Here is a 21,996-nt window from a genome sequence, read left to right on the forward strand (position 1 = left end):
AAGGAGAATAAAATACCCATGACCGGGCAAAGTTCTCTTTGCAGGATCTCTGGCCAGTATGTTTTACAGCTTAGAACGGTGGGGAGCTGGGAAGAATGGGGTGGTTCCAGTGAATGTCAGGGGTGAGCCTTATGCGAATAATACAGTATCCAGTGGTTTCTGGAGAAGAGAGAATCCTGACTCCCTGCTGGGCCATTCATGGGCATCCACACGAGAGGGGGCTTTTGGTGGTCATCCACCTGGCACTGGCTATTACTGAGATGCCCAGGGCAGGCAAAGAATTGCCTAGGAAACATTGTCTGCATGGAATCATTTATTGTGCATCTTTGCAAGACATATTCAACAGAGTCAGTGAGTGCAACAGGCTCAGAAGGGCAACGTACCGGTAAGCATGGCGCTGCGTATAGCACAGCCACTACCTGGAACCAGGTGTGGGAGGATGTCACTGCCGAGAGCCAGGCCTTCCAGCCTTAGAGAAATGAGCTGCCGCTGTGTGCAGAGCAAGCAGGAGAGAGAAGAAAGGGAAGCAAACACCACACAACATCAGTCCAATTCTGCACAGTGTGTTATGACCTCAAAAACACAAGTTAACCTTTTCCACACAGAACTCAATAGGTACCACTTCGCTGCAAAAGATTTATTTTGAGAAGATTTCTTTTGGTGAAAAGCTTCAATGCTAGAGTTTAGAATCAGAATTCGATCAATTAATAAAGAAATGTCAGAGCTTTGTGAGACATAATTCAGACATTTATTTTTGCTTTTCAGTTAAGCGGAAAGTGGGGTGGGCACACTTGTTTCTTATTTTCGTTGCAACTGCTAAGTCAAATAATAAGTGAAAGTCAAACTAGAGACCAAGTGAAATGAATGATCCAGGAAGGGATACCATCTGTCAAAGGGGGGGAGGGGGGAGGGCAAAGATCTGCAAAAGAGGCTAAGAAAATGTGCAAATATTAGTTAAAAAAATAAGGAATGCTTTAAATTCATTAATGTTTCTTATATTTATGAATTGCCACTGTTTAGCAAAGGTTGATGACAAGAAGGGTCCTGATATTCAAGTGGGGAAATTCCTCAGTCCTGAAGGTACTGGGAGTATGTGCTGTTATGCCAGTGTCAACACCAGATGCAGAACCATGCCTTTCCCTTGGAATTAGGTTTCTACTCATAAGGTCTTCATGTCCAGCCTTCCAGAAAGTGTGCTGCACGATGCAGAACCCTGAAAGTCAGGACTGCACACCCTAAGTCGTTCTTTAGCATGAGTCCCCTAGTGTGAATGCCAGGATTTGGGCGGAAACCCACCCAAGGAGAGATGGGAGGGACAGAGGCAGGAGGACCTCTACCTACCCAACCCTCTTTGGACTGCAGATCATGATGACAGCATCGTGGGGAGAGTGGCTGCCCACCAAAGAGGACCCTGAGAAAGAAAGGAGCATGAGAACCTGGGGGGCAGGGAGAGAGCAGGGGTAGTGGGGCAGAGGGCAAAGTTGAGATGGTGTTTTCCTCGAGTGAATGTCTTTCAAAACAAACAACATACTGTGTGGTGGTCTAACGTGCCAATGAATGAACACTGCTGGGCTCTGAAGTCCTTGTTTTGAATCTTTTTTTTTTTTTCCCTTAGTTTTATGAGTAGAGAGAGAAACTGACCCTGAGTTTCCCCCATGAAACAAGTCACTGTCGTTATGGCTTTCATATCAAGTATCTGTTTCCCTTTGTTCCAATTTCTTATTTGACCCAATTTATGTTCAGAGGTTAGACTTGCAAACATCAAAGCACCACAAATGCGTGTGTGACATCTAGTGAAACTGGGTTGAGAAATGCCAATATAAATACCATAATCAAATTATCACTGTTTCACACCAGGATAAAAAGGGGTGGGGGGAGGTGGTAGAACTGCAGGGAGGGTTGTTCTGGACAGAAATGAAGAAAAGAGCAGAACCAATCTGAAGCAGCCAAGTGGTGAAGTTGAAGGTATGTGACCCTACGATCTCTCAGGTAGACGGCCTGCACCGCCATCTGCTAGCGCATCTTGGCAAAGTAAATGGGAACTGAGCGCAGTGGCTGGCGGATGCGACAGTGTGTTGTTGGTAACGGCAGATCGGACAACTGGTTTCTGTTGAGCTTGAGGCCACACATGTTCCAATTCTTCAGAAGAAAAGTTCTCACACAAAATGGAAGTGTCAAGAGCTGCTGAGATGGTTCAGTACTCTTCCTGCTGCTGCGGCTGCTGTTCGTGGACTTGCTCCTCTGCTTCCGGCTCTTCTGTGTGGCCCTCCTGCGGGGCAAGGGAGAAGTTTCCGCTGAAATAACTGACCGATTATGAGGCCTGCAGTGTTCACAGCCCAGTGTGGTGTCTCACGACTGTGGAGAGCACCAAGCTTAGGCACAACTTGTCATGCAAGTTTCTCCCAGCTCCCAGCCACCAATACACACACAGGGATGCCTTAGCTACCCTGCTCCTTCAAGGAGTGAATCACTCTAGAGAGAACAGTCATCGGGCTTAAAAGACCACATCATCAAGCTTTTATTCGAACCATTTTGGAAGGAAACCTCCATGGAAAATATTACATACATTTCTACCCCCTGAAAAAGCATAAACCAGACACAATGACTCAAGATCATCTTGACAGACATGAATTAACCTGCTGCGACACACACCAGTACAGCCCCAGGGCTCTGCGGCGTGTCCAATGGTTACCCCTACACACAAGGCCCATGATGCTGGGCTTCTCATCGGCTTCCTGTCTCCTCTCCTGCCGTCACTCTTCTCCCCTGGTAGAGGTTCTGCCTGTACTTGTTGTTGTGTGCCATCGAGTCCATTACAACTTATCCAAACCCACTGCCATCAAGTTGATTCCGACTCACAGTGACCCTACTGGACAGAGTAGGACTGCTCCATGGAGTTTCCAAGGCTGTAAACCTTTAGGAAAGCATACTGCCACATCTTTCTCCCACAGAGTGGACTGGTGGGTTCAAATCGATGACCTTTCTGTTATCAGCCTAGCACTTTAACCACTGCATCTCCAGGGCTCCTCTTCCGACTCATAGTGACCCTATATATGACAGAGTAGAACTGCCCCATATGGTTTCCTAGGCTATAATCTTTATGGGAGCAGCCACTAGTGGGTTTGAATGGCCAACCTTTTGGTTAGCAGCCAAACACATAACCAGTGCTCCCTCTGCGTTTACTAGTCCCTATAACTGGTTACTCATCTGATGTAGGCTTACATACCAGATAAGCAAGCTTGTTACAGTCGGTAAGGACAATAGCCAAGTTTTATTGGCTTCACTGGGCAAGGAGCCCTCTCTCAATAGAGCTTTAGCTCAAAGACTTTGGGACATTTCTTTAGGGCATTTAAGGCATTTTTTGCTTACTTTCTGATTATCAACTGTGAACCAGATGGGTGAGATACTCCTGTACTTGGCATCAAACGTCATATGCACTCTTTTGCCTAACCAAGTGAAGCACATCGTGAATACCAATCCCAGGGATTTGACAACCTTCACCAGCGACGTCTGAAAATTCTTTAATTTTTTAATCTCACGAAGAATAATTTACTCTTTATTACCCAAGCAGAGGGAAGAAAGCTAATCAAATAGTGGCTAAGTGCTACACCACCCACCCCTCCCAATAATGGTAGATGCTTCTGTGGTGCAGCCAGGAGCACACATCTGGACACAGAAGCACTCAAGTGCTTCACACTCTGCACACTGACTTCTTCTCCCAAGCCATCCTCCTCCTGTCTTGCTCCTATTTTCTTTAGTCTAAGACAACCTGTCTAGATCCAGAGCAAATACTGTACAATCATCTCCTTGGATCCCTAAGCCAGTATGCTTTCTCTTCTCCTGCAGCACTCTCTTTCTTCCTGTTATAAAATTCTGACCTGTAATCTGGTTTGTTTTGAACCTTCTGGCCTCATCTGTTGGATCCAGAGGTTACGGCAGTCAGGGATAACACCCCATTCATCTCCATAGCGTATCTCATTTATTACAGACTTCAATACACGATGTGTGGAGAGGCAGAATGTCACAGGTGATGCAAGAATGGATGACCCGGTCGGTCTATCAGTGTTACAAGGAGCCCTGGCTGCACAATGGTTAAGTACTCGGCTGCTAACCGAGAGGTTGTTGGTTCAAACCTACTACTGGCTCCACAGGAAAAAAGACCTGGTGATCTGCTCCCGTTAAGATTACAATCTAGGAAACCCTATTGAGCAGTTGGACTGTCTTACAGGGTCACTATGAGTCAGGATCGACTCAATGGCACGCAACGACACCAGTGTTACAGCCAAGATCAGTTGCTGTCGAGTCCATTCCAACTCACGGTGACCCATGTATATCAGAGTAGACATGTGTTCCATGGGTTTTCAATGACTTATTTTTTTGAAGCAGACTGCCAGTCCTTTCTTCTGAGGCACCTCTGAGTAGACTTGAACTTTCAGCCTTTTGGTTAGCAGCTGAGGTGTTAACTCATTTGCACCACCTAGGGATGCCATACTCAAGATCACACACCGCATATTTCCTGAGAGGCTGTATAGTGTCAAGTTTATTAGTATAGACTCTTGAGTTCACAGTCCAGCTCTGCTATTTACAAGCTGTGTGATCTTGGGAACATAACTTAATTGCCTTTTGCGTCAGTTTTCTCATCTGTAAAAATGGGGATAATAAGAGTATCCATGCAACAGAGCTGTGAAGATTCATTGGATTAATATACGTAATGTGCCTAGAACAGTGCCTGGCACATAATAAATACTGTAGGTTTAAACTATGATCAGTATTTCTTAGTGAGTGAATCCTTTGGAATACATTTTGGAAGCTAGTTAATTAAAAGAAATTAAAAATTTTACCCTCTCTGTCACATTCAACAATAAAAACCGTGGAGACTGTATTAAAGACTTCTGAAATTGATCAAACACGCAATCAAGATGCACTGATAAATACTGGTGGTTGGGATGCGAAAGTCAGAAACAAAGAATGGTCAGTAGCTGGAAAATATGGCCTTGGTGACAGAAATGACGCCGGAGATTTGACAGAATTTTGCAAGACCAACGACCTATTCATTGGAGATACACTTCTCCAACAACATAAATGACAACTATGCATGTGGACCTCACCAGATGGAATACCCAGGAATGAAATCGACTACATCTGTGGAGGGGGATGATGGAGAAGCTCAATATCATGAGTCAGAATAAGACCAGGGGACGACTGTGAAACAGACCATCAATTGCTTACTTGCAAAATCAATTTGAAGCTGAAGAAAATTAAAACAAGTCCACGAGGGAACTGCCAGAAATTCTAGCTGGATTCAGAAGAGGCCATGGAAGTACGACTTTGAGTATATCCCACCTGAATTTAGAGACCATCTCAAGAATAGATTCGACACACTGAACACTACTGACCAAAGACCAGACAAGTTGTGGGATGATATCAAGGACATCATACATGAAGAAAGCAAAAGGTCATTACAAAGACAGGAAAGAATGAAAAGACCAAAACGAGCGTCAGAAGAGACTCTGAAACTTGCTCTTGAACGCAGAGTATTTAAAACGAAAGGAAGAAATAAATGATCAAGTAAAGAGCTGAACAGATTTCAAAGGTCTGAGAAGACGAAGTATTATAAAGAAATGTGCAAAGAACTGGAGATAGAAAACCAAAAGGGAAGAACATGCTTGGCATTTCTCAAGCTGAAAAAACTGAAGAAAAAATTCAAGCCTCAAGTTGCAATACTGGAGGATTCTATGGGCAAAATACTGAATGATGCAGAAAGCATCAAAAGAAGATGGAAGGAATACACAGTCATCATACTAAAAAGAATTGGTCAATGTTTAACCATTTCCAGAGGAAGCATATGATCTGATGGTACTGAGGGAAGAAGTCCAAGATGCATCGACAGCATTGGTGAAAATAGGCTCCAGGAACTGACAGAGAACCAATTAAGATATTTCAACAAATGGATGCAACGCTGGAAGTGCTCACTTGTCTATGCCAAGAAATCTGGAAGACTGCTACTTGGCCAACTTCCTGGAAGAGGTCCATATTCATGCCCATTCCAAAAAAAGGCGATCCAATGGAATATGGAAATTATCAAACAATATCATTAATATCACATGCAAGTAAAATTATGCTGAAGATAATTAAAACAATTGCAGCAGTACAACGACAGGGAACTGCCAGAAATTGAAGCTGGATTTAGAAGAGGACATGGAATGAAGGATATCATTGCTGATACCTGATGAATCTTGGCTAAAAACAGAATACCAGAAAGATGTTTACCTGTGTTTTACTGAGTATGCAAAGGCATCTGACTGTGTGGATCATAACAAATTATGGATGACATTGCAAAGAATGGAAATTTCCAAACACTTAATTGTGCTCATGTGAAATCTATACACAGACTAAGAGGCAGTTGTTTGAACAAAGCAAGTGGATACTGCATGGTTTAAAATCAGGAAAGGTTTGCGTCAGTATCGTATCCACTCACCATAGTTATTCAATCTGTATGCTGGGCAAATAATCCAAAAAGCTGGACTATGTGAAGAAGAACATGGCATCAGGATTCGAGGAAGACTCATTAATAACCTGCAATATGCAGATGACACAACCTTGCTTGCTGAAAGTGAAGAGGACTTGAAGCACTTACTGATAAAGATCAAAGAACTGCATACAGCCTTCAGTATGGATTGTGCCTCAACATAAAACAAAAATCCTCACAACTGGACTGATAAGCAATCATGATAAATGTAGAAAATACTGAAGTTAAGGATGTCACTTTACTCGGATCACAATCAACACCCTTGGAAGCAGCAGTCAAGAAATCAAACGATGTATTGCATTGGGCAAATATGCCCCATAAGACCTCTTTAAAGTGTTAAAAACCAAAGATGTCACCGTGAAGACTAAGGTGCGCCTGACCTAAGCCATGGTGTTTTCAATCAGCTTATGTGCATGGGAAAGCTGGATAATGAATAAAGAAGACCAAAGAAGAACTGATGCCTTTGAATTATGGTGTTAGCAAAGAAAATAGAATATACCATGGACTGACAAAAGAACGGACAACTTTGTCTTGGAGGAAGTACAGCCAGAGTACTTCTTGGAAGCAAGGATCCTGAGACTTTACCTCATGTACTTTGGGCATGCTATCAGGAGGGAACAGTCCTTGGAGAAGGACATCATGCTTGGTAAAGAGTGTCGGTGAAAGAGAGGAAGACCCTCAACAAGACGGATTGACACAGTGGCTGCAACAATGGGCTCAAACACAGCAACGATTGCGAGAATGGCACAGGACTGGGCAGTGTTTTGCTCTGCTGTACACAGGGTTGCCATGAGTCGGAGTCAACTTGACAGAACCAAACAAGACTTGGGTTCAGATCTGTTGCTGTCCCTCACTAGCTGTCAGACAACAGGGAAATAAAAAACATTATCCCTTCCTACGCCCACGATCATACCCTGTTGTTGCCACCTGGAACTGCTCCAACTCTGAAATGTTAAGGTCTCATTTCCTACTGTCTTGACCACATCACGCTGCCCTATGGTACTCTCTCACTCCTTAATTCCTGAATCGCAGATGTCCTTTAATCTCAGGGAGGCCTCAGTGCCCCTGGGGCCCTCTTCACTCCCCTCTGCCTGATTGCCCCTAGACCCCACAGTGGTCACTGCACCACACTCCTTCTACAGTATCCTCTGTAAACCCCTGTGTCCCCTGCTGGGACACATACAGGTGGTCCTCTCTGCTCAGAAATTTAGCACCTCAGCTGACAGTGAGATACTCATGGGGAGGAGGGGAGTATGCCTTGCTAAGATCACAGAAAGAAAAAGTCACTGGCCTCTCCAGTAAGTGGTCTCCTCTCGTCCAGGGAACAAGAGGGAAACTAGAATGCCTGTGGGAGCTATGTAGCGGAGTGGACTGGCAAAACCCCACCGTCTGCTCAGTCCCGTGCTCCTTTAATTGTGAAAATGTCTCTCCTCCTTGAAGCCTCTCTCACTGCCTTCGCCCTGAACTAATCACACCTCTCTAAGCTTCACATCCTTGGCTTATGCTTCTGTCAGATGCTCACTGTGGCCTGGGTGTGTTCTCAGCAGCTGGCTACAAGGCTGCCCCCCCAACCAAGCTTCTGGCCCCTTAAGGGTTCGGGGTGTTGTTTACCCTTTGACGCTAGTGTGGTGTCTCCCACATTGTACAACTCATATTTCAGCTGGTCTGAAGCATGCTTTTCTTGCATAATTGTTTCTGTGCAATTGTGTGTTAGGCTGCTGATGGGAAGATCTCAGAAATGAGGATCTACTTTACATTTTATGGGGAATCTCCTGTGTTCCCGTCACAGCTGGGAGTTAACTGTGGGTTAATGGAGTTAACCCAGGACTGGAAGTCAGAAAGAACCATTGAGCCTCCAGCAAGCTGTGAGACCAGGCACGTACTACACTCAGCCCCTCCTCAGACCCCCTTGCATACTTGTTGAGCAAGGAAGTGGGTTCAGTGTCCTTGTCCATGGCTCTGTGCTCTCTAGCTGGCCGAGGGCAGATCCCCACACACACTAGGCTGAAGTCCCATTCACTGGACACCACCCATGATATAATACACCTACAGGAGTTGTGGCTCCCAGGCCACGCTGCTTGGGGCAACACTAGAATAACAAGCCAACTACCCAAGTTACTAAAGGATTGCTCCTGTTTGGGGTGCAAGTGAAGGCAGTCTGCAAATCTTGAAGCACGCATGTGTAATTTGGAGGAGACTATGCTACATATCACAACTGAGAGCTCTCAGCCCACACAATGCTATTGTAGGCTCCCAGACAAAAATGATCTTTTCTTACGCCCCGTACAAGAACAAAGAATGTAAATGCACATGTAAGTAGGAGGCCAGGCAAAATCTATGCCAAATATGGTGCTAAGGCACTGGGGTGCCACCTATTTGGTAAATTCAAATATTTGTATATCACTCCATCACATCCCTCTAGATGTTAGTTGAGAGTGACTGTGTCATAGTTTCTTATTATAATCACTAGAAAGAGAGGCAAGTCAGAAAACAATATTGAAGAAGGCTATTGCTACCGTGGGAGGCAAAGGAGGCAAAAAGAGAGGGGGCCCTGAAGAAGCTGCGAGGCCCCCTACTTCCTAAACTTAGGAGATGGCACTCAATAGCCTCATCTCCCACCACTGCCACCTGGCTGCCGTCCTCTGAGCTGCCCCACACTTTCCTTTCGGCTTACTTCAAGCTGTTTCCCCTACCTGGAAGTACCCTCCCTGTCTTAGCTCTATACCTGTCGACATTCCTAGTCATCTTTCAACACCCAACGCAAATGTCATCTTCTCTGAAGTCTTTGCTTGTCCCCCAGGCTATATTCACACAAACTGATATATGTCTCTATTACCTCGTTTATTATAAGCCATCTCCTCCCTAGGACTGTGAACTCTTCCAAGGGCAGGGCTTGTCTCCTCTTTCTATATTCCCAGCAACAGAAACACAGGCTATATCTAATAAGCACTGGCTAAGGGAGAAACACAATCCTTAGGTCATTTTAACAGTGTTTCCAAGACAGACCCTTAGGAAATGGGCAACTGTTGACCATCAGGTGCTCCTCAGCTGACAGGACCAACAAGGGAACTACTGTTGCCCAGTGACTAAGTCCAGACACCTGTGGTCCCCAAGTAACATATTAAAGGAAAAGATAATGCAAATGATAAACGAGGTACTGGACTGCTGGTTGGTGATTTGCTCTAGAAACTTCCATTATGTTTCTACAACTGGAAGTTGAACTGCCTGTTTAATTCCACTACTCAAAATTCCTTTCTGGATTTCTACATCTTCCAAACTTATGATATTCTAGGGTTGTTTGATGATAAAATTCAGAGATCAGCCATCACCGAAGAAAGGGTTAGGGGAAGAAATCCCCTCCAGCAAACACCTCCGCCTGAAATGTAAATGCAGTGTTGATACATTCATCCGTGTAAGTGAAGAGCATGCCCTGTAATTCAGCCTGAATTCTTCAGCTCTTGTGCCTGCATTACGTTCGCAACGTTCCGATCTCCACAAGGGCCCTGTTCTCTCAGAAATCCCTGTTCTCTCAGATCTGTGTACACAGTCATTTCAATGGCATCCCAAACACAGTATTGGCATTTCTTCCCAGACACCACATACACCACACATACACTTACCACTGAAGTGAGGGGATGGCCTGAAAACTGGATCCAGTGTCAGGAACAAGCTTCACAGTGGAGGGGGTGGGGTGGGTGCAGTGGCAGAGCAACCACTGAGCAGTTTTTTTCAAAAGTCATGACTTCTCAGGCCACGAGATACAGGTCAAAGTGGGCAAGGGGAGAAGCTCTTTGAAGGTTCACTCCCCGACGGTGGCGCAAATAGTTAAATGCTTGACTACTGACCGAAAGGCTGGCAGTTTGAACCTTGGCACCTTGGAAGAAAGGCCTAGCAATCTGCTTCTGAAAAGTCATAGCCATGAAAATCCTATGGAGCGCAGTTCTACTCTGACACACTTGGGGTTGCCATGAGTTAGACTGACTCAACAGCAACTTTGATTTTTTCCCCCCAATGGTAAACCTGGTTATGCTTTTGGGAGGTGGCCATAGAAACAAGATTCATTATTCTCAGGGAAGAAGGCAAATGCTTGGAGGCTTTAAGATGTCCAGGATGGTTTCTGGAATCTCTAGGTAGGGAAGCAGAAAGGAAAGGAGGCTAGCTGTTTCTAAGTCTCTTTGCATCCACTTCCGAAGAAGTCAAGTATGCACACATCTACGCACAGTCAGTATATGGAAAGAACCAGGCACCGTGTCCAGGCGTGGGGCAGACACTCTTCCCCTTCTTTCTATAGAGAAACCAAGGTTTAAAAAAATTTGGGTCCAGTCACTTTCTAAACAGGGACACCTCCCATATTCTGGATCAAAAGGCTTATTCTCTATAAAAAAACTCAGTAGAGCCTGATTTGTTTCCTTTGCAGTTGCCCAGATACAGAGGTGCAGTAAAATATATCCTAAAACTAGAAAAATTAGGCCAGCACCTGTGTTTGAAAATTTTGCTCTGATAACCCACACATACAGTGTGGTTACGTCTATTTTTTTCCTTCTAGATTCAATTGCCTAGTTACTGCCTCTAAGTAATTCTCTTCTTGGATTTTGAAACTCCTTAGCATACATTTGAGGTCCTGGTGGCACAGCGGTTAAGAATTTGACTGGTAACCAAAAGGCTGGCAGTTCGAAACCATCAGGTGCTCCTTGGAAACTCTATGGGGCAGTTCTACTCTGTCCAACTGGGTCGCTATGAGTCAGAATCAACTCAATGGCAAGGGGTTTGCTTTTTTTTTTTTTGTAGCATACACTTAAATGTAACGACGCAGTCTTTCTCTCTTTACCATGCTTCTCTTTACTTGATGGTATTTGCACAGTGCCAGAGCGACAACAAAGATGGGTTTAAAAAAGCCACTAAGTAGCCAGAAAAATCAACAACAAAAAAACGGAATTCCTCTGTGGATATTGACTTAAATAGATGAATGCTCAGAGAAAGAGACCAAGGCAACATTTTTGAAGGTGTAAACCAGCAGAATGAGATAAGGGGAGTTATTTGGAGAAAAGCTCGGTAGGAATTTGAACACCACAGAGCTTGTTCAACTCAATACTGTCAAAGAGACAATGTCTATTTCACCATTGCCCCCAAATGGTACTACCTTTTTCTTCTTTCTCCATGGCACCCAATATGCTGAGAGGCAGGTAACATAATTCTTAAGATCTTGGGTTCTGAGTCAGATAAACCTAGGTTCAAATCCTAGTCCTGGAGCTTATTAACTGCGTCATTGGGCAAGTAATTTTATCTGTCAGCTGGAGAGAGCAACAGTACTGTCACGTCCCAGGGATGTGGTTACAGTGAGAAATAAGATAATGTAAACAGAACATGAACAGCAGATCTACACAAAAACATGCTAAATCCTCAATAAATGTAAGCTAAAAAAAAAAAAATTTTTTTTTTTTTTTTATGAAGGCTATCCATGACCCCTATCTAAAAGGTGGCTCAGGCTTGGAGACAGGAAAGCAGGAACTCAGGGTTCTATACCTCATTCAAATGCAAATTATGTTGCTTACTTGCTTTGGGAACTTAAAAAGGTATTTAACCTCTCTACTGCCTTATATGGAAACCCTGGTGGTTAACTGCCAGGCGCTCCTTGGAAACTCTATGGGGCAGTTCTACTCTGTCCTATAGGGTCGCTATGAGTCAGAATTGGCTCAAAGGCACTAGGTTTGGGTTTTTCTTGGTACTGCCTTATATTCCCTTATCTGTAAAATGAGATACGAACAGTATCTACCTAATAGGATCTTCAAGAGAATTAAGGAAATATATATATATATTATATATATATACATACATATACCTATATATATATTCATATACCTTCTCCCTTACTCCCCATCCCAGACATTTGAGGAGAGGACTTACTATGCCCTTGTTCAGTCTTATAACTAACAATGCTTTACTTCTTCCCGGGGTGTATGCATTTTAATTGACTAAGACTGGAAGAAAGGCTCTCTAAATCTAGACCATAGTTTTTTGGATGGGTGGGGTGTACGTGTGTGTGTGCGTGTGTAGGGGGTTGGGGGTGAAATGAATGACAGAGCAGAAGCTGAATGTATTCATCTAGGCAACCCCCCTGAAATCACACAGAGGACACACAGGCTTTTGCTTCAGGCTGGCCTGCCTATTATCAGCCAGGGATTTCAGTGGCCCATGTCAACTCGTAATCTGGTGTCCACCTGATAGTGCTCCTACCCAGGGCTCCTTCTGGCTTGAGGTAGAATAAGGAGGCTTTTCCTCTCTGAGGGACACGCAGGGTACATGCCAGACCATGAGCAGCCTCCATCAAGGACAGGCGGCAGCACAATCACCCCCGCTCACAGTGTTCTGTGGACCTTATCTGATCTGCTCTCGAGGAAGCTTATGGAAAGAATAATTAACAGTAATTTATCTAGCGCTTGACAGATTACAGAGCACTTTCTACATATATAACATTGTGTTCATGCCATTTTTGGCAGCTGCAAACACACTACAAATCAACCTGCTGTTTCTTCCATCAGATCTGAAAATGCTGACAACCGTAGTTTTTGAAGCCATCACTGCCTCTGGGACCTGACCAGGCAGATTCCCAGGACTTCAAAATCTACATTCAGAACTACTGCTAATCAAGAAAAAATTTTAAACAATTATCCAAGGGAACTAAAAAAAGTGGCTAAGAGTCCCCAGATCCCACACACGGTTTCTTAGAGCTAAGGGAAATTTCATCACAATGATTTTGTTATAAATGGAGCACACATTTGCTTGGTATTCCGCTGGAACAAGATACCAAGTAAACGTGTTGGTGGCTTGTTACGTTCTGTGGAAATATTAGCACACATGCTACTCCACCACAGAGCCCTCAGCGCATCCTCAGGCTTCCCAGTCAGAAGGAACCAACCATTCCACCAGCTCCAACCTGACCTAAAAGCAGCTCGAAACCTCAACCCACTGCCTCTCGCCTTCCAGGGTGCAGCTCTGTGGAAGGAGAATCTCCATTTGGCACCTACTCCTGCTTCGGGCTGCTGGGACCTCTCTGTCTCTGCCCTGGCAGATGGGGTTGACTTGCCTCAAGTCTCTAGCATTTATCACCCTTTCCTCTCTTTGGGGGTCCCTGGGTGGTGTGAACAGTTAACTTGCTCAACTGCTAACCGAAAGGTTGTCCACCTGAAGGCACCTTGGAAGAAAGACCTGGCAACTGACTTCTGAAAAATCAACTATTGTAAACCCTACGGAGCACAGTTCTACTCTGACACACATGGGGTCATCGTGAGTTGGCGTCAACTTGACAGCAATTGGTTGGTTGGTTCCCCTATTGGCATCCTGAGACTCTTGTTTGTGATCTGTTTCTCTCCTCTCCTCACATTTGCTTTCTATTGCCATAAGCCACATTCTGGGTCTCCCTTAGGCACATTCACTTGTAAGCAGCAACCCTGGTGGGAGGTCCTCCCCACAAATGAAGCCTTCTAGAAGTATTTGTGCCAAAGGGCTATCCCATAGTTCTGTATTGGCAATAAGTAACCAAGACAACCAGTTATGAAATAAAAACAGTCAGTTGTGGGGACTACGAGGATGGGAAAAGCACCTAGATTATTTTCTTCTTTAAGTACAATCTGATCATTTGTGAAGAAAAAAGAATCCTTACACAAATTCTTATCGCTCATTTGCTCAGAGAGCTGAAAACCACTTGGGATATGACTGCGTAAGCCCATTTTTCTCAATTAAAGACTTCCCCTGCCCCCTCATCCATTTATCTCCTCCCAGATTAATTTATAAATGCATGTCATGCAGGCCCGGATCAAAGATCACAATGATAGTGATCTGTATTCTTCTGGGGATATCAAAAGGAATGGCTGCCTTTTCATTCTCCCTGAAGTCCCAGGGAGGTGTCCTAAGGCACGCTGATCCACTGCACTGTGACCAAGGAGTCGTTTCAGAGCACAGGCGTCAAGGCTCCTAACACTTACGTGTTCTTCTGAAGCATAGAGAACTTCCATTAGTCGCTGCACAAGGTCGTCATTTTCCTGCCCGTGCTCTTGGCAGAGCAGCTCAATCTCTCTCAACTTTCCGAAGTAGAAATCCCTTTCCTTTTCCACACCTTCAAGGGCCAGTTTTAATGAATGTACCTGCAAGAAAACAAGCGTGGGGGGAAAAAAAAAACCCAAAACATATTATAAAACATAAGTAACCAACTCTGCCTGTACGATGAAGACCCAAAACATGCAAAAATAACCAATGTGCAAGTTCCAGGCAGAAACAACAGGGGTATTGTTCAGACATTTGGGCCTGGGCCCAAATGTCCAATCTCATAACACACGACTCATTCCTTTTATTCGATTGTTTATTAGCCAATGTCAGAGTGGTCATCGTGCTGGACACAGTCCACCCAGGCTCCGAGTAAGCTTTCCTCTAACTTGTTCATAATCTGCAGGGAGGGGAGATGAGAGACTGGAAGAGGTGAGGGAGATGGGTGTGACCGCTTGTGTTACATTTATCTCGAGGACTCTCCTTTCTTCAGATCACTTGGATTAAGAGCCATCCTTAGTTTTGGACCTGTTCACAAATGATACTGAGCCAAATGAGGCAAATGCTTTCTAGGGAGAAACAGGCTCTTGGCAACACAAGGCAGAGGGGGTGAGAGTGAAAGCCTGGCTGAGCAGATCTTCATTTCTCAACTTCTGGCTTTGGGCATTATCACTAGAAGGGCGGTTAAGATATGGAAGCTCCACTTCTGTGCAGCTTCTCATAGTGATTACAGATGTAGTACAAGAGGAGGGAAGGAGAAGACCACTGGGGGCTGAAGAAACACTGATGGGGTGTACATGGATCCAGCTCCAAACCTCCAGCTGCCACACTCCTATGGGCAAAGCAGTCACACGCAGGCCTAAACTCTAACCCCCCTCCTGGACCCACGGTTTTGACTCCATGTGCATTCGCCTTTATACAGAGAATATTCTTTAGGAGGGCAGGTAAATTAAGTCTTTCATGGTCCTCCTTACATGAAATCTCTCTTTCACTATATTAAGAATTATCCTTATCAGAATTTCCAAAAATTATGCTTGAATGCAAAATTGTCTTCAACCTCATAATTCTGGGCCTTTGTCCATGGTATTTATCTGTCTGGAATTATTGATTCATTCAAACAGATAACAGGGCACGTACTGTGTCCATCCCCTTCTCGCTCACCTGGTAAATCCTCTCTGATCCTGTCAGACTCAGGAATATGGCCCCTCAGCGACAATGTCACTGATGCTTTCACATAGCTGTTCTATCCTCTGCCCTCTCCTTCCATTTCCATGAGAGCCGTTTTCATTTGTGTGTTGTTGTTGTGTGTTTCTACGTCTGTCTCCCACCAGATAATGGACAATGCAAGAGCAGAGTTCAGTTTGGCACATGTCGTAGTTAGGCACCGTCGTGTTGATTTTGCCTCATAGTGACCCTATGCAACAGAGTAGAGCTGTCCCATAGGGTTTTCTAGGCTGTAATCTTTACAGAAGCAGGTCACCGGACCTTCCCCTGTGGAGCTGCTGAATGGATCCAAACCACCCACCTTTTGGTTAGCAGCTGATGTATAACTGTTGCACCACCAGGTTTGGCACATGGTAGGAGCAAAATAAGTGAATGCTCAATTATCTTTCTTGGCTAAAAGTGAACCAAAACTCCCACTTCCTACTCATCTCTTCCATCACCTATAACTGGTCACTGATAAGGGACAGATAGAGTATAAATCTCTACTTTGAAGCAAATATGCTCAGAGACGTATCCCACAAGGTAAAGCCCAATCCTATTTAAAATCAGCAAAATGAGTTCTACAATTGATTTCTTTGGGCGGAATTATAATTGGCTTCTCATAGATGCTTTTTTCCAAGGCTGCATTAAACTATTTACTGCTAGAAGAAGGTTCACTTCCATTACTTACGTGACCAATTTATTTCCAAAGTGAAGCTGATTCATTCTAACAGTGACAGTTTCCTAGGAACCGTGTGGTGTGTGTGTCTGCCTGGGTGTGTGTGTATGTATGTGTATATGCGTGTGTGTTTTGACAGCTGATGAACTTTGCAAAGCACTTGTGTACTGCTTTTATTTTTCTTCATAGCACTTATCACCATGTGACATATTTATATTTGTTTACTGTTTTCCCCTCAATAAAATGTAAGATCTTCGTGAGTGCAGGGATTTTGTCTGTTCTGCTCACCATTGTATTCCCAATGCTTGCCACATAAGCAGGTGTTCAGCAAGTACTGGTTAAATGAGTTAGCTATTTTTGTTCCACAGTAATCACGTTAGACCTGGTTAAAAAACAACTGGATCCTGGGATAAGCAGTCTGTTAAACTGTCAAAAGCCCAGTGGATGAGCATCTATGATGCTGGAGAGTCAACAGATACTAGACTCTAGAGACATGTACTGAGTGGCAGCAATTATTAGAGATGGTTGCAATCTAATATAATGGGGTATCACTATGTTTGCAAGAGAACCGGATTTTCTCCAGCATCTCCTGGAGGACTTAAACTCTCAGTGTTCCAGGTAAGCAATTTATACAGTAAGAGTACAAGGGTATCCTGTGACTGTTGGAAGGGTCTCTTTCTGAGGAGCGTTATGCTACGTAAGGAGATTGCCCTCAGAGAGCAATCACTTCTCCTCCCTTAGCCCCGGGAATCTGCTGGTGGATAGAGAATTCTCTAAAAGGAAAATGCCATCTCTCCTCTCTTTGGTCTGTGGAGACTCCCCAGGAGAAGGAGTATCTCACCTTTTCACGGTCAGCCCCCCATTTCCCCAACCTGTCCAGTGATCCAAAAATGTAAAGAAAATCAAAATTATCTTCTCAGAGAAAGCCTGTGAACCACTTTCACAAAGCATTGGAGGGTCACTGTGCTAATGTTTTAACTTTTATTATATACTATAAAAACTGAAGGTAATCACCCTGAATTTCCAGAAAAAAGAAAACCCTCTTTATTCTAGAAATCCTTTCCAGCTTTAAAACCAACCAATCACCTTGCTGGCCTTGGCCATGAACTCCATCTCAAGTCTACAGTGGTGCCAGCAGATGGATTTGTGGCAGGTTATGGTACGCTACCACTCCTCAGCAACCCTGTACCACCAGGCAAGGAGTGTCTCTTGGACACACTCAACCCAGGAGAATGAGGTTTGTTGGCCTTCCAAGAGTGCTTTGGTCTGTATAATGAACAAACAGCTGAGGCTTTTGTAGAAATACACAACCCAGTTGGTAGTATTCCAGATGCATTAGGTAGCTGCTGTTCAGCTATAAACATTCACTAGTAAAAGCAAATAGTAGCTAAATTACATGATGAAAGATCAATCAGCAAACAAAATTCCATTTTCACAGTCCCATTCACAAAGGTCAAGGTCACCCCATTGTTGCGTGCCCCTGAGTCAATTCAGACTCATAGTGACCCTAAGGACACAGTGGAACTGCCCCGTGGGGTTTCCTAGGCTCTAATCTTTATGGCAGCAGATGGCCGGGTCTTTTCTCTCACGGAACGACTGGCAGATTTGAACCATCAACCTTTCTCTTAGCAGCAGAGCCTAAGCAATGAAGGAGATACCGGAGATGGACCTTGAGAAAAGTTAAGAGGAATGGGGCAAGGAAAGGGCATTCATTTCTCATGATTCTCCCTACTCTTCTCAGTATGTCCATACACTGCAGGTCCTCCCAGGCCTTGCAGTCCAGGTCATAAGCCAGTCTCTGCTCGGGTTAACCAATGGCCATCTTCCACTCCTGCCACTGGTCCTTTAGCAAGGCAGCGACTCCACACCACGACCCATTTGTTAACCCGCTGTCTAGAAACAGTCCCTAATTATTTTATTTATGTTTTCCTCCCCTACGTCCTTTGATTCATTTCTATCATTGGAATTGTCTAGCACAGTGGTAGTTTTATAGTATATCATGGGAGGCTACTTGAATAAAGGCATGAGGCCAAGCAAATGAAAATTCCTAAGCCTTACAGCACTTGTCATTGTCTCTATTACTACTGTAATTCATTCTTCGGCCTAAATATGTTCCCTCAACCTCTCTTGGTCCTAGTATTCTCAGGTGCAACCTAGTGCTGCCCGTGCAGCTCCCATCAACGTCTGGGAGTCGTCTCCGCCAGCTTCAAGGGCAGAGAGTGGAGGGAGCAATAACCAATCACCAAGGAGATGGATACGGAGTAAGTGCTCAGTAAATATGTGTTGAATGAATGACGCACAATGTAGGGTGTTGTAAGGCTCTCCCTCTGAGGGACAGACGGGGGCAGACATACCTGGTGTGTTGATGTGGATGCATCAAGGGGCGTGTGGGAAGTGAGGCCTTTGGAGAGTAATGAAGGAATTATAGCAAGAAGGGAGAAGACCCCTCTTTTCACACTGTCTTGTCTGGAGTGTCATTTGGGTGGTAGGATGATTTAGCTGAGTTGTTTTAGAGGTCTGGATCCCCTGGAGATGTTTGGGGCCCTTTGTGTGATTTGGACAGCTAAGTGGGGCCTACAGATGGCCCCAAGGAGAAGAAGTGAGGCTGGAGGGAGGGGCAGAAAGGACCTTGAGGTTTTCATGTGGTTATAATTTGGGCTGGAGGCTTGGGAACTGGGGTATGGTGGTGGGTGAAGACAGAAGAAAAAAAAAACAGTGAGCGGAGTCATGAAGAAACATGAGCTGGAGCTAATAAAAGTACCAGAAGAATTGGAGTTTCTAAGGAGAGAAGAGCTATAAATCCAAAGTATTATAGACCCACTGCCTGCTTCCTTTGGTCTACTCTGATTTCCTTGGAGCCTCAAGCATGTGGCCCAAGGTTCATATGGCTGTCTTAATTGCCGTTTGATCTGAGATGAACTTATTACTGGAAACTCTGTATGGGCTCAGACTGAGGATCAGCAGGTCATTAGAACATTCAACAGTTTCTAAATCAGAGTCTTACCTGCTGGATGACTTCAGGTTTTACCTTTTTCATTAAAGTGATCAGAGTGGTAAAGAAACACCCTAGTTAAGCAACTGTGTGCTTTTAAAGTAGTTACTTGATTGTAAATACAGTGTCTGTCCTCTGGTTACAGACAACTCCTCCTTGCCCTTTAATGTTATATAAATCTGCCCTCACTGTGGAAGGACTGAACCAACCCACCCCATACCCAAAACCAAACCCATGGCCATTGAGTCGATTACAACTCATAGCGACCCCATAGGACAGAGAAGGACCGCCCCATACGATTTCCGAGGAGTGGCTGGTGGATTCGAATTGCCAACCTTTCAGTTGGTGGCCAAATGCTTAACACTGTGCCACCAGGGCTCCCAAACCTACTTGCAACAAATTCTTCATCACAATCACCTTCATTTGCTGCATGGGCAGCTTTTGAATCACTGAAAAGGCTTTGAGCCTTTTCTTGCAGTAAATTACATGGAAGGCTAAATAAGAACCATATATGTACCTGTTCTGACTCACCTACAAATTCAACTTAATGACACAGTAAGGAACAGATCTCGTTTGTAACCCAGTGACTGCCTGTAGACAATTATCTCAAAAACAGTTTTCAGACTCTTGCTGGCTCATCAAAAATAAGATTAGTCACCTGAAATGGCCTCCATGAGTGGCTGGGAAATAGCCCCGGGACCTTGATTAAAGGTTCCTCCCTAAGTGATGGAAGCAGCCAAGATAAAAGTCTCCTCTGACACAGAGTGAGGTCACGTGGCTTCTGCAGTGGGCTCCGTTCTACCATTTGTTTATCACTCTTAAACTATGTGTAATCTTAAGCAGAGTCCCTGGGTGGTGCAAACTGTTAACGCACTTGGCTGCTAATTGAAAGGTTGGAGGTTTGAGTCCAACCAAAGGCAACTCAGAAGACCTCACAATCTAATTCAAAAAAATCGGCCATTAAAAGCCTATGGAGCACGGTTCCACTCTGACACACACAGGGTCGCCATGTGTCAGAGTGGACTCGATGGCAACCAGCTTTTATAATCTAGGTAAAATTAGCTATTGTTTGTTAAAAAGCATACCTATGTCTTTTATATTGAAAATTTCAAAGATAGCAGAGCTAGATTTACTGTAATTAGGAGGAACACTGGATAAAACAGAAAGATCTTTTACTTAAAGAGCAACTGTCACCTTCCTGATCCCCCAGTATAGGGTTCAGTCCTCTTGTAGCTCTGAACTTCCCACTGTGGGAAGTATTAGGTTTTTGTTTTTCTTGCGTTAATAGCCTACCGTGGGCAGTTGCTGTCTGTATCTGTCTTGCTCACCATTACTAACATCAAGCATAGTATCTAACACACAGAACAGGCTTAACAAAAAGCTGTTGAAAGAAAGAAAAGAGGGAGGGAGCAAGGGAGACAGACTAACCCTAGAGCAGCTTTGAACACTCTCTAGACTGGTCAGAGTGGACCGGAGAGGCCATGGTCAGCCTGGAGCTCACAATCACCACAGAGACAGAAAGCAGGGGAGGGCTGGTCTGCAAGCTTGCACTTACCCGAGCCTAAGCCATTTGTTCTTCTGTCCCCATGTATAACTTTGAGATTTGTGATCGTCATCTTCTATTCATTAACGGGTCACAAATTTTACCTTCCCAAACAATTCTTTTCACTCTTACTTGCTAGAAACCACTGACTCTGCCTCAACTCCCCCCTTATACCAGGCCTATAGGATACTGGTTCCTCATCCCTTATACATACCACTGCTCCCAGAGACAGAGTCGGGAACGATAAGTTACCTGTTCATTAAGCTGTATGACTTGTGTTTCTAGATCTTTATCAGATTTGGATGCTGAGCTGCTAGACGAAGCCCTTTTGGCTGAAGAGGGACGAGAAGGTGTGGATCCTGGTTTAGATGCTGGACTTGATTTAGCCGCACCTGAAAGCAACCAGAATAAATTATACATATTGACAATATTAAAAAATGCCTTTTAGACATGTAGCAAATATATGATATGAAAGAAATTTACTAAAAAGTATGAGAGACTCCCAGTGGTTCCTTCCCATTACAGAAACAGCACATATGCCCTTAGAAGGAGCTCACATGATTAAAAGATTGTGTCTTCTTGGGTAACTTATTTAATATTTCTGAGCACTGATTTTTTTTTTCCAAGTTACATGTCCCTTCTCCCTCCAGAGAAATGAGCAACAGATGCAAAAGGATTTTAAGGTTAAGAGGAAAGTTCTTAAATAGATTCACAGCATCACCATAATTGAATTTCTAATAAGAGAACAGCCCTTATAACAGATTAATACTTTATAGAAAAAATAGCAATACAACTGTATGTTTTTTCAACACATTCCCTAGATTCAGTCACTGAAAGAGCCTAGGAGCAATGACATCTCAAGAGGAGCGAATACTCCTGTGACAAAATCTTGGTTTCTAAATGCCATTCTGCACTAAAAGGACTTCTTAAGAAATGGCCTGATTCCACAGATCAGGCAGGGAAAATACAAGGTGAGCCTGGAATAACTTACTGTAATGAGTTGAATAAAT

General features: G+C 44.2%; 1 protein-coding gene across 4 annotated transcripts in view; it reads right to left on the reverse strand.

Moving 5' to 3' along the window:
* Window positions 1–725: 725 nt before the first annotated feature.
* MAPRE2 (microtubule associated protein RP/EB family member 2) overlaps window positions 726–21,996 on the reverse strand; it is a 169,426-nt gene continuing 148,155 nt past the window's right edge. For 3 of the 4 annotated variants that reach the window (XM_010586772.3, XM_064294616.1, XM_003406743.4), the window contains 3 exons: window positions 21,239–21,378; window positions 14,512–14,670; window positions 726–2,269 (listed from right to left, as the gene is read on the reverse strand). In XM_010586772.3, the coding sequence (XP_010585074.1) occupies window positions 2,195–2,269; window positions 14,512–14,670; window positions 21,239–21,378 (374 nt within the window). In that variant the 3' untranslated portion in view covers window positions 726–2,194. Of the gene's footprint in view, window positions 2,270–8,144; window positions 10,656–14,511; window positions 14,671–21,238; window positions 21,379–21,996 lie in introns of those variants that run through there. The other variant, XM_064294615.1, reaches the window with a different exon arrangement.

This window comes from Loxodonta africana, chromosome 11 (genome assembly GCF_030014295.1).
Source record: "Loxodonta africana isolate mLoxAfr1 chromosome 11, mLoxAfr1.hap2, whole genome shotgun sequence".
NCBI lineage: Eukaryota > Metazoa > Chordata > Mammalia > Proboscidea > Elephantidae > Loxodonta > Loxodonta africana.